The sequence below is a fragment of the Mya arenaria genome, chromosome 2 (assembly GCF_026914265.1).
Source record: "Mya arenaria isolate MELC-2E11 chromosome 2, ASM2691426v1".
NCBI lineage: Eukaryota > Metazoa > Mollusca > Bivalvia > Myida > Myidae > Mya > Mya arenaria.
The window spans coordinates 32,661,963-32,676,222 of NC_069123.1; the positions used below are offsets into that span (position 1 = coordinate 32,661,963).

Consider the following 14,260-nt stretch of genomic DNA (forward strand, 5'->3'; position numbering starts at 1 on the left):
TTAAATGGAACTGTAAATTTATTCTTCATTTGCAGTTGCAACAAAATTGCCAAAATGTGAAATAAAGAAATCATGAAGGCAATGACATCAGTGAATAGATCATTCCTCATAACTTCTACTACAAATTTAACCTATGGATGAATCCAGTAAAAGTTCACCTACATGGATTTTAATGATGCGACCATAACATTTAAACAGGAATATACAAAATCAATGTTTAGCAGTACACGCGTACCCAAGTGACTTTAAACACCATTCAAAGGCATACAAAGCAAGTATTTAAATCTTATTATTTTCAAATTTCATTTTTATATATTGTCAGTATTTTACTATTTTTGATATTTTTCATACGATAGCTATTCAATTTAAAGCTACCATCAATCTGACTTGCACTGGCGTAAACTACTATTATTATTTTTTTATAGTATATTTTGCATTAGAATTTTAAATAGATGTAATACAAAATAAAATTCTTATCCTCAATGAAAATAAATCCTAATATGTGTCAATGTTATGTTATCCTCAACCTTTTTTTAACTTCTTCAACAAGAAATCCTGGTACCTCTCGTGAACTTGATTGGTGTCGGTTTTCCCTTTGAATGTTCGAGGTTTTGTCATTGGTTTACCAAGTTCTGAAAATATCGAAGAAAAAGTTTGATTGTAAGGTAAAGTGGTTAATTTAAGAAAGGAACTAATCATTATCAACTTTTTTGGCTTTTATGATAATTTTATTGCGAATATTGTACAATCGGTATTCAGGATAGAATTTTAATGATATTGCCAAAACACTGGTAGTCTGGTAAATGTTACAATCACAATAAATAAATAATCTTTCAATATCTTTCTGTATCATGTTTGAAGGTGTTTTCTTTGTTGTCATACATACATTAAATCCTATACATAAAAACAGGAACAAGTTGGTGGAGCCGAACAGTGCTTTAAAGATGCACTCTGAAGTTACTCCAAAATAAGATTTATCACAATTAATACAATTGTTTAAAATTATCAAAAGGGATGAATTCATGGCAAAAACAATGGTTCTAATGAAGGATACCAAATTTTGAAAGAAAGCACAGTATTTCTACATTCACCAATTATTTTATATGTTTGCATTTTCACCTATTGAATACAGCCTACACTCTTGTTATCAGTAATTAATATTTTCCATAAATGCATTATTAAGTATTTAAAGTAGTTAAAGGTTTCATCATTCAAAATTTATGTTTGTTATACATGTACAATTGTATTGATTTTGAATAAGAGTCACTTTAAATATCATACACTATTCACTTATATTTGCGCCCGTTATTGAACGTTGTCGTTGACAACATGGTACAAAACAGCTACTTTACAGACAGCCTTTTTGATTAAAATTATTTACTTGTGCTGAACTTGTGTGTTACTAGTATTTAAATTACTGGGGTTGTGGGTGCAGTATATAAACTATTAAAAAAATCAGAATCAGCTAGTCAGCACAAAACTTGTTCTACATTACTTTATCTTGTTTGAAGTTGAATAATGTTTACACCATATGCTTCATTTAAAGTCTAAACCCTAAACAAAAATAAAATTTCAACTTTACTGATAAGCCTTGCAACTGATAAGCCCATCCCCCCCCCCCCCGCTGTGTGTGATCTTATTGTATACTTTTTTAGCAGGGACTGAAGGCAAGAGAATAATGATGGGCCCATATAGCTTTTTTATACAGCTAATGAAGATAGAAATAACTACCAAGGCCATTTCCATCAAGTGACCAAATTGACTTGCCTATGAGAATGTTGGAACCCATGACACTTTTTTGAGAGGTAGACAACCATACACGTCCAAACCACTTTCACACTTTCGAAAGTTTCCATAAGTCAGGTAAAATTGTCAGCTAGTGTTTCAAACACAAAATATAAACTTGAACAGAAATATAAATAAAATTCAACTTTACTGATAAGCCTAATCAGTGATAAGCCTCTGTCTCACCGTGTGTGATCTTGACCTCATAGGGTGGTTGAGAGTACATGGAGAGAAGTCTGTTGGCAATTTTTGGATTCAGCCTCTGGTTAGCACCTTCACCTAGCTCTGTCTGCTCGCTGAACGCAGCCGCTGCTTCAAGTTTAGTCTACAAGTAATAAATAGATGTTGTAAAAGGACATGGAGAAAGGTTTATTGGCAGTTTTTGAGTTAAGTTTGAAGTCGCTGGCAACACCAAGGTCGGTGTGCGGGCTTAACATCATCACAGCATCAAGTTTGTTAAATAATAATGCAGTGTTCAAAATCAATAACAAAAGCTGTACAAAATGCATTTTCATTTACTATGGTTATTCAAGAACACATGACAATGCGGTTAATAGGGACTGAAGACTTTCAAGTTAATAATGGTGGTTAAAGATTTCTTTTGAAATAATGATGGTTTAAGATTTTCATGATGATAATGCTGATTCAATATTCACATGGTGATAATGAGGATAAAAAAATCCTTACAAGCCTAGTTTAATCCATCTATAAGTGACCCCTCCCCCAAAAATACAAACAAACAAAAAAACAAAACAACAACAAACAAAACAACAACGTTTATTGTACACAACCTCTGTGCACTGATCTTAAACTAATTGCCTTATTGTCTTATCAGATCTCTGATCTGAGTATCCAGCTGCAGCCTTTTATGGTTTTTCAAGATTTCCATGGTGATAATAGTGGTTCAATATTCCCATGGTGGTTCATGATTTCCATGGTGACAATAGTGGTTCAATATTCCCATGGTGGTTCATGTTTTCCATGGTGACAATGGTGGTTCAATATTCCCATGGTGGTTCATGTTTTCCATGGTGACAATGGTGGTGCAATATTTCCATGGTGGTTCATGTTTTCCATGGTGACAATGGTGGTGCAATATTCCCATGGTGGTTCATGTTTTCCATGGTGACAATAGTGGTTCAATATTCCCATGGTGGATTATGATTTCCATGGTGACAATAGTGGTTCAATATTCCCATGGTGGTTCATGATTTCCATGGTGACAATAGTGGTTCAATATTCCCATGGTGGTTCATGATTTCCATGGTGACAATAGTGGTTCAATATTCCCATGGTGGTTCATGATTTCCATGGTGACAATAGTGGTTAAATTTTCCCATGGTGGTTCATGATTTCCATGGTGACAATGGTGGTTCAATATTCCCATGGTGGTTCATGATTTCCATGGTGATAATAGTGGTTCAATATTCCCATGGTGGTTCATGTTTTCCATGGTGACAATAGTGGTTCAATATTCCCATGGTGGTTCATGTTTTCCATGGTGACAATAGTGGTTCAATATTCCCATGGTGGTTCATGATTTCCATGGTGACAATAGTGGTTCAATATTCCCATGGTGGTTCATGTTGTCCATGGTGACAATGGTGGTTCAATATTCCCATGGTGGTTCATGTTGTCCATGGTGACAATGGTGGTGCAATATTCCCATGGTGGTTCATGTTTTCCATGGTGACAATAGTGGTTCAATATTCCCATGGTGGATCATGATTTCCATGGTGACAATAGTGGTTCAATATTCCCATGGTGGATCATGATTTCCATGGTGACAATAGTGGTTCAATTTTCCCATGGTGGTTCATGTTTTCCATGGTGACAATAGTGGTTAAATTTTCCCATGGTGGTTCATGATTTCCATGGTGACAATAGTGGTTCAATATTCCCATGGTGGTTCATGATTTCCATGGTGACAATGGTGGTTAAATTTTCCCATGGTGGTTCATGATTTCCATGGTGACAATGGTGGTTCAATATTCCCATGGTGGTTCATGATTTCCATGGTGATAATAGTGGTTCAATATTCCCATGGTGGTTCATGTTTTCCATGGTGACAATAGTGGTTCAATATTCCCATGGTGGTTCATGTTTTCCATGGTGACAATAGTGGTTCAATATTCCCATGGTGGTTCATGTTTTCCATAGTACAATGGTGGTTCAATATTCCCATGGTGGTTCATGATTTCCATGGTGATTAAAGCGGTGCAATATTCCCATCGTGATAAAGGTGGGTTAAGATTTCACTGGAAATAATATTTTGTCAAGAATTCCATGATTATTTGAAATGTCCCTTCACCAATGAGATCGGCGGACAAATTATGATTAAATAATTCTGACAAAAACGACTGCCAAAGTTCCGTTTCGTCATTAACAGAATTTATAAATAGTCAGCTGTTCGCACTCACAAGCTAACTAGTTAAGAGACATTCATGCCAACACTAATATAGTTATTTTCCATTTCTGCCTTACTAAAACAATGTTATTTGCGGCTGGGCATAGGGGCTAACTTATTGGTATGATTTTTTTTTCAAATGTTTTCAACACAAAATAAATACAAATTGTGAGTAGTAAGTGTTTTCCATACAAAAGTTCAAAATCATTATTTTTTGCCTTGTGTTGGTGTATCCTTTGACTCTGCCAGACTATGTCAAATTCTGGTAGTCTCAGACTGCTGGTTATTTCACACAATGGTATTTAAGCATTATGTACCAAAAGCACCTAGTAAACGAATTGCAAACTTCACTAAATTTCAGATTACATTTCAATCTTCCTCATTCACAGGAGTTTCTTGAAATGCCACACAGATTCAATGGTATCACAAATCATGAAATCTTTCTCGATTCCAGCAATCTGTTTATGTGTTTGGCTGTCAATACCCGATTCCTTTCATTAATTTATAGTTTCATGATTTACTAAGTCTGTTTTTGCATCCATACATTACCTGGAAAAGTTCTATGTCGGGAAAATATTTGTAAAGGACAAGCATTGTGGGTAATTTAACGTTCATATTATAGGAGTAGATGTTCTTTGATGCTTACATTAACTAAAAAAATGCTGTAAGAAAATATACAGTTCAACTTCAACAGTGTCTGTATACTAGCAAGTGCGCACATGTGCTTTTGCTGAATAACACATTTAATAAGGTGACTATAAATTAATTGCTTGATTTTGATCACGGCCCACTCCCTCTTTTTCTGCCATTCATTAAATTTTATTGACTCAAATAAAAATGATGAACTAATGTTTGTATTTGTGTATCAGTCCGGAACTGTTTGGGAACGGCGTTTATTCATACCTACAGTGTCGATGTATGACATTCACGTGTAAAAAAGGAAAATTGACATGTATATGGTCCTTTATGCAATAAGGAAGAGCGCGATACAAATTCAACGGTGAAACAGTCACCTAATAAAACAAGTCAACCCCCGCCCCAATATAAAACAAGAGATGTTTGTCAAACATTATGCCCCCCCCCCCCCCCCCCCTGAGCGCCATGTTGTCAGGATTATATGGACAATTGAATGAAATATGCATGGACCAAAATGACAGCTGATTTGTCACTGACATTGGATGCTGTTTAGGCAGTTTTATGATTATGACCATTCAAAGTGTGAGGATAGAGTGTGTTATGACCATGACCTTTGACTCTATGAACTCAAAATCCATAGGATTCATCAGCTGATCACCAAAAATCTAAATGTCAAGTTTGAGGGCCATGGGTGCATGCATTGACAAGTTATCACACTGACAAAGCTTTTTTCGCTCAAGGTCACTGTGACCTTGACCTTTGATCTGATGACCCCTAAAATCATAAGGGGTCGTCTAGAGGTCAGACACAACTCCAAGTCAAGTTTGAGGGCCATGGATGCAGACATTGTCGAGTTATCACTCTAAACATCTTCGCATTCAAAGTCACTGTGAACTTAAGGGTCATCTTCTGGTCAGGCCCAACTTCCATGTCAAGTTTGATGATCATAGGTTCAGGCATTGTTGAGATATCACTGGGAGAAGATTTGTTAACTTTTTGCGTTAAAGGTTACTGTGACCATGCCCTTGACCCCAAAAGTCAAGAGGGGTCATCTACTGGTCAGGCCGAACCTTCATGTCAAGTTTGATGACCATAGGTCCAGGAATTATCAAGTTTGCTTTCAAAGTTACTGTGACCTTGACCTTTGACCCCCTAGAATCAATAGGGGTCATCTACTGGTCAGGCCCTACCTCCAAGTTAAGTTTGAGGGCCATGGGTGCAGGCATTGTCGAGTTATCACATGACAACCATTTACCATTCAAGGTCACTATGACCTTCACCTTTGGCCCAATGACCCCTAAAAACAATACGGGTCATCTACTGGTCAGGCCCAACCTCCAAGTCCAGTATGATGGCCATGGGTGCATGCATTGTCGAGTTTTGACTCGGACAACCTTTTATCATTCAAGGTCACTGTGACCTTGACCTTTGGCCCGATGACCCCTAAAAACAATAGAGATCATCTACTGGTCAGGCCCAACTTCCATATCACGTTTGATGACCATAGATGTAGGCATTGTTGAGTTATCACTCAGACAAGGTTTAAAATAATCTTACCATTAAAGGTCACTGTGACCTTGACCTTTGACCCAATGAGCCCTTAAATAAATAGGGGTCATCTACTGGTCAGGCCCAACCTTCATGTCAAGTTCAGTCGGACAAGCTTTGGTCTACCGACGGACCGACCGACCGACTGACCGACATGTGCAAAGCAATATACCCCTCTTCTTCCAAGGGGGGCATAAAAATATTAATTATATATTGGCCTAAAACCAATTAATGATTGAATGTAATGCAGATGCTTTCGTCAGAAGCTTTCGTACTCTTTTTTAAATCAGAATCAATCCGGCAATTGATTGAAACCTCAGCCTTAACACCAAGAATATTTGGAAATATTATTATGACCGGAATACACATTTGTGGATGTGGATTTTTTTTTTAAACAAACTGACAAATTGCTTTCCTTGAAGCTAATATTTGTTTTTATCTTAATCACATAATTCCAAAGCGATCTTGCACAATATGTAAATGACGACATTAAAACCATTAAAAACGTATCTATCAGATCAAGAACTCTCCCACACATACCAGAAATAGCAAAACGCTCATCAATAGTGGACACCTATAATACTTAGCAGAGACAAAAACCAGATTCTGTACGCATTACGCTAGCAGAAAATAATTCCCTAGAGCTGACCTCAATGCCCATTTATCAAAGTCCCCCCCTCCTCCCGCCTCTTCATTCAATTTCATTTAAAATCTTAATGGCAGTGTTAATGCACTTTTATATTAAACATCCCACTGCCAGAAGCCAAGCAATAGCTCCAGTAAGTTGTTTTTGTTAATGAATATTAGCTTCTAGTGTGAGTAATGTTGATTATGACAAGGCCAGTTATAATTCATGAATGGGTTCAATAAATCATCGAAAATGCCTGCAGATTTCCAGATACAGTCAACATTTCCTGTAGCCTAAGATTCTTTAATCTAATAATAAATCAATCACCCGGGAAGGGGCATTTACACTGTGTTATCGTATTTATGATAAATTTGTCATCTTAAGTTTTTTCCTTGTATTCGTTTGGACTAGCTGAGGAATTAAATTGAATATTGACCTCCTCAGGGAGGCTAATAAAGAATGTCCGTCTTTGACACAACTTTTGCTAAAAAGGATAATACTAATAAATAAAAAGCAGAAGAAGATTTTTGCTTCACAATAAAGTGACCGAACAAAACACCAAAGGCAGAAGTTGGCAGGGAATTGAATTTTCTGCACCAGGAAAATCCCTGACAAAATTTACTGACTTAAACCCCATTCCCATCATGCAGAAAACATTATTCCCTGACATAATTTACTGACATACACCCCCATTTTGAAAGTGCAGAAAATTACATTCCCTGACATTATTTACTAACTTATACCCCCATTTCCACAGAACTATAAATTCATGAATCCTGCACACACACCCCCACCCCACCCCATCCCCCCAAATTAACAGCTTTAGCTTAAAATTCCTTGGGTGAACCTTGCATCAATGTCTGAACATACATATCTATCAAGTTCAGGTTTAAGAGGTTTAAGGTGTGTTATGGTAAAGTTTATTAAATTTTGAAAGTGAAATTTGTATATGGCCTGGTAATCCCATACCAAATTGGATTTTAAAACAATATTGAAATTGGCCAGGTAACCCATATGAAATTGGCCTGATAACCCATATGAAATTGACCTGATAACCCATATGAATTTGACCTCGTAACCCATATGAAAATGACCTGGTAACCCATATGAAATAGGCCTGGTAACCCATATGAAATTGGCCTGGTATCCCATATGAAATTGACCTGATAATCCATATGAAATTGACCTGGTAACCCATATGAAATTGGCCTGATAACCCATATGAAAATGGCCTGATAACCCATATGAAATTGAACTGATAACCAATATGAAATTGACCTGATAACCAATATTAAATTGGCCTGATAACCCATATGAAATTGACCTCGTAACCCATATGAAATTGACCTGGTAACCCATATGAAATAGGCCTGGTAACCCATATGAAATTGGCCTGGTATCCCATATGAAATTGACCTGATAATCCATATGAAATTGACCTGATAATCCATATGAAATTGACCTGATAATCCATATGAAATTGACCTGATAACCCATATGAAAATGGCCTGATAACCCATATGAAATTAACCTGATAACCAATATGAAATTGGCCTGATAACCCATATGAAATTGGCCTAATAACCCATATGAAATTGGCCTGATAACCCATATGAAATTGGCCTGGAAACTAATATGAAATTGACCTGATAACCAATATGAAATTGGCCTGGTAACCCCATATAAAATTGGTCTGACAACCCATATAAAATTGGCTTGGTAACACCATATGAAATTGACCTGATAATCCATATGAAATTGACCTGATAATCCATATGAAATTGACCTGATAACCCATATGAAAATGGCCTGATAACCCATATGAAATTAACCTGATAACCAATATGAAATTGGCCTGATAACCCATATGAAATTGGCCTAATAACCCATATGAAATTGGCCTGATAACCCATATGAAATTGGCCTGGAAACTAATATGAAATTGACCTGATAACCAATATGAAATTGGCCTGGTAACCCCATATAAAATTGGTCTGATAACCCATATAAAATTGGCTTGGTAACACCATAAAAAATTGGTATTATAATAATAATATAATTGGTATATACACTATATGAAATAGGCCTTGTAACCCCATATACAATTGGCCTCATTATTAAACTTCATATGAATTTGGTCTGATATCCCATATGAAATTAGCCTTGTAACCTAATATAAAATTGGCCTGATTATTAAACTTCGTATGAAATTGGTCTGATAACCCATATGAAATTAGCCTTGTAACCCCATATAAAATTGGTCTGATAACCCCATATGAAATTGGTCTAATAACCACACATGGTATTGATCTAATTACCCATGTGATATAGGCCTGGTAAACCAAAAGCCCAGAAAGAAAATGAAATCTAGTTGCATTCATTGTCAACAACTTAAAAAACTTGGGTAGTAGGTACTGATTTGTGCATTCTTTATTAGCAACCAAAACCCTTCAAATGATACCATTATTCATAATTATACAGTCTACAGAGGTCACCAGACATTTAAACTTTACGTATATATAACCGACAGTTAAACCGTCAATGGAACTATGAATCATTCATCCAGCTTAATGATGTATGAAATACCTTTTAATATAAACAACATCGCCTACACTTCATTGCAATATCTGAATCAATATAACACCATGCTGCCTTGTGAAAATTCCCAGGTACATAATATATGAATCATAGGCATTCACTAATTAAGAGTTCTTGCATTGAGGTGACAAAGAATTCATATAAAAGGACCATGTGCAAGTCATCTATAGCTCTTCTGTACATATGTCACAAATTGGCATTGGAAAATGGCAGTTGAATGAGTATTGAAGAATGTGGCATGTAGAACAACAGGATCTGTATGAAAAAACTATAAACATCTTTCAAGTATCTCTTTTTGTGATGTGGTCTAAAAACAAAATATGTCTCGTTCAGGTTACCCGACCCTACCTACGAAATTTTTATAGTCAGTTGGTAACAAATTTTTATTTTTTTTATCTTTATTTTTTCAGTGTGTGTTTCAATATGTAGATTAAACATTTAAAGCTTTATACAGAATATTAATTTACCACAATTCTCCAATGATTACGATAAGGTTCTTACATGAAGCCTTATAAAAAAATTAAAAAAAATAATAAAGCAAAGCTAGCCTACCCTACCTGTTTTTGAAAAGGATGAAACCCTAATTAAACTAAATTTATTGTATTGGCCTGTTCATGATCTTACCCGGAATTTCGTCAGGCAGAGGGCATACTTTGCATACTCGTCCTGACAGGTGTTCTCTTTAAACTCATTCTTTTTCCAGCATGACAACATCTGTTGGAGAAGATCCTGACATGGGTCTGAAATAATAACAAAAGCTGAGTTTTGCTACTGCTTCATGTTTCATGGGATATACATTGCATAATCAGGCCTAAAAAACTTCTGGTAAGGTTTTAGCCATGCTTTAAAGGAAAAAAAAGACAGGGTGTTGAACAAACAGGACATGATGTTGTACAAATAGGACAGGGTGTTGTACAAACAGGACAGGGTGTTGTACAAACAGGACAGGGTGTTGTACAAATAGGACAGGATGTTGTACAAACAGGACAGGGTGTTGTACAAATAGGACAGGATGTTGTACAAACAGGACAGGGTGTTGTACAAATAGGACAGGGTGTTGTACAAACAGGACAGGGTGTTGTACAAACAGGACAGGGTGTTGTACAAACAGGACAGGGTGTTGTACAAATAGGACAGGGTGTTGTACAAATAGGACAGGGTGTTGTACAAATAGGACAGGGTGTTGTACAAATAGGACAGGGTGTTGTACAAATAGGACAGGATGTTGTACAAACAGGACAGGGTGTTGTACAAATAGGATAGGGTGTTGTACAAACAGGACAGGGTGTTGTACAAACAGGACAGGGTGTTGTACAAACAGGACAGGGTGTTGTACAAATAGGACAGGGTGTTGTACAAATAGGATAGGGTGTTGTACAAATAGGACAGGGTGTTGTACAAATAGGATAGGGTGTTGTACAAACAGGACAGGGTGTTGTACAAACAGGACAGGGTGTTGTACAAACAGGACAGGGTGTTGTACAAATAGGACAGGGTGTTGTACAAACAGGACAGGGTGTTGTACAAATAGGACAGGGTGTTGTACAAATAGGACAGGGTGTTGTACAAACAGGACAGGGTGTTGTACAAATAGGACAGGATGTTGTACAAACAGGACAGGGTGTTGTACAAAAAGGACAGGGTGTTGTACAAATAGGACAGGGTGTTGTACAAACAGGACAGGGTGTTGTACAAATAGGACAGGGTGTTGTACAAATAGGACAGGGTGTTGTACAAATAGGACAGGGTGTTGTACAAATAGGACAGGGTGTTGTACAAATAGGACATGGTGTTGTACAAACAGGACAGGGTGTTGTACAAATAGGACATGGTGTTGTACAAATAGGACAGGGTGTTGTACAAATAGGACAGGGTGTTGTACAAACAGGACAGGGTGTTGTACAAACAGGACATGGTGTTGTACAAACAGGACAGGGAGCTGAGGGACACAAGATCACATTGTATTGGGCAGTGAATAATTAAAGCATTATACATTTCATACAAAATGCTTGAAATTGTGACTCATAGATATAGAAAACATTTTTCTCATTCTTATGCAGGACTGGTGCTGATATGAAATATGACATTTGTGTTCCTAGCTTATGTGACAAGGTAATCCTTTTGCTTATTTATATACATTGTTTTAGGAAAGGGCTGTTACTGAGGTTGGACTCATGGGCAAATCCCTTTGCAAGTCCTTTTTAATATGATTTTAAACAATGTAACATTGTACCATTTCTGTTGTTTGATGATCTTTTTTGTCATATAATTATATTGCGTAAATGAATGTTCATGTAATAAATTATGATTAAAATGCAATCCTTCAAGATATTCAAAATGTATCAGGGTTTTTTAACTTGACATGAAGATACAGAAACTTGGTCTTGTACTGTATATATGAAAATCCAAATATTGTAGACTGCTACCATGCGACATATTATGACATCACTCTGACCAAACTCCCATTAGTAATAGGCATATTATTGATATTTTTCGAATATTATTTAAAAGTTATATTGCACAGACATACAAATAGATATTATCCCTATTATAAATTATAATGCACCCATATGATACCATTATGCACTAGTCAATTGTAACCACGCCCCCCAAGTTCCATGGGTATACAAGGGGTAGTGAGGGGAAATGGGTCGTTATTTACCTTTCCAGGTGGCCTCGCAGTGCCGGGTGAATATGGTGATTTTGTTTTCACACCAAAAATAGTGCGGAATGGGCCTTACATTAGTCCAAATAATTGTACGTTGACGGATTTTTTTTAGATTTTTGATATGGCAAATCCTTCACGTACAAATTGTTTAGTATCAAAAGTGGGTAGTTGTTCCGATCAGGATTCCGGGTTAAAGCATATAGCGTCTATAAAATATCATAAAAACAAGAAATATTACCAGATAATGTTATTTTATATTAGTTCCGTACACAAAAAATAAATATCCAACTTCTGATTATGAGTTTGACGGCTTTTCTTCATTTCATTCTGTCAAAACATAACGATATATACATGAAGGGCACCTGCAAGGCTTCAGGGCACAGTTTTAAATCTCTCGGAACATTTCGGCCATGGCCGAGTTGTTACGATTGTATAAAGAGGTCTATCTCGAAGCGGAGTTATTACGATTGTATCGAGTTGTTCCCCTTCGCATAATTGTTGTTTGTGTTAGTCAACTTTTGTTTTATTGCAAAGGTAAACAACTTGTTTTTATGCATTAAATGCTTGTTTAGTGCAAATTAACATTTCACTTACATGGTAAAATATGAATATTACTCTTTATGATCAATTTCAACAATAAAATACTTCACTTAGAACAATTTCAATATTTTTAAAACACCCCTGTTTTTTGCACATTCCCGTTTAGATGTTAGGGATTGGAAGAATCCCGTATAACACGTCTATTATTTAAGACTAGGCCTTACATAGGATGTCCCCGGGGTGCGTTGGCATTTCACAAGGACTTTACGAGCACTTTGTTCCCACAGAGCGGGAAATTTACCTTGGATAGGCTTGACAAAAAGTCAAAGAGTCCGCTATACCCCTGACCTGGGGCGGGGGGGGGGGCATGGTTACAATTGACTGGTGCATTACTTCATAGTCTTTTGACAGTAACATACCATATAAAATAACTCAACTTGGTAACATGAAGCAAACTTTTAAAAGTATAACATAGTTGCTTTATTTGCAACAGCAGATGATGTTTTTTCTTCTTCCACAAGGGGATTCAGAACAATATAGGAGAATTAGTTATAAACTACAACCAAAATGCACAATTTCGGGCCATTTCGGGAAATTGGAGTGCCCACAAATCCCCCTGCCAACACTTAAAACCAAATAAATTATGATTCAACTGGAGGGGCGCAAGTCAAAAGGTTGCACCACTAATCTAACGCCAAATCCTGGAACTGCCCCTGTTTTCTTAGTCAGTATTCAACATTTAACATGAACATGATAAACCTGATCCAGTTCAAACGGGTTTATTGACATTTTTTTTATCAGAAATTTACCTTTAAGTGCAGCAACGTTTGCCACAGCAACTTTGTTTCCAAGAACGTTAGGTCTTGCTATCATTCTATGTCGATAAGTTGGACTCTGAAACCATTTTGTTTTTATATCGCTACTGTTCCTAGCTTTCTTGAGTAGCACATCTGTTAATTTTGTCATTTTACTAAATAGTTCGTTCCGAATGGTCAATTTTGTTTCACTGAAGGCAGCTTGTAGAGTTAAGACATTTAACTACATGTTAAAATGTATATTAACTACTTTGACATTGAATTTGTGAATTGGTATCGCGAAAATATATGATATCAATCATGGGCGACCGCTTTATGATAGGGGCCTTTCTAAAACGCGGCGCATCCCGGTATCCTGAAGTTCTTTTAGAAGTCCCATATTATTGTAATATTCGTCCGTATTTAACTGCACGTGGATTGCACGTATGCTTAGATTCATTTACTCTGGGAGTAGGATTTTGTCATTGGTCCCAGATTCACTTAATAATTCATTTTAATCAGGAGCATTTGCCTCTGATCTACTCTATATATGGTTAAGTTGGCAAACATTTTTTCTGACTCTCATGTCGACATTAGGGCACTCTATTTCAAGTTACATGTCGCCGGGTAATTCCAAAATATTAACACCTCAATTT

At 36.5% G+C, this 14,260-nt stretch overlaps 1 protein-coding gene across 1 annotated transcript; it reads right to left on the reverse strand.

The window, feature by feature from the left end:
• LOC128244555 (coiled-coil-helix-coiled-coil-helix domain-containing protein 1-like) lies at positions 1–13,944 on the reverse strand. The gene is made up of 4 exons (XM_052962553.1): positions 13,620–13,944; positions 10,227–10,342; positions 1,972–2,110; positions 1–632 (listed from the first exon to the last, which is right to left on the reverse strand). Exons 1-4 carry the CDS (start codon positions 13,774–13,776, stop codon positions 523–525), a joined length of 522 nt encoding a protein of 173 aa, XP_052818513.1. The 5' UTR covers positions 13,777–13,944; the 3' UTR covers positions 1–522.
• Positions 13,945–14,260: the final 316 nt, after the last annotated feature.

Coding starts and splice junctions, on each gene's coding strand:
- LOC128244555 (XM_052962553.1), bottom strand. CDS start 13,776: ATGACAAAATTAACAGATGTGCTACTCAAGAAAGCTAGGAACAGTAGC. Junction 10,343..13,619: donor AAACGTTGCTGCACTTAAAG/GTAAATTTCTGA, acceptor TTATTATTTCAG/ACCCATGTCAGGATCTTCTC. Junction 2,111..10,226: donor TCTGCCTGACGAAATTCCGG/GTAAGATCATGA, acceptor TATTACTTGTAG/ACTAAACTTGAAGCAGCGGC.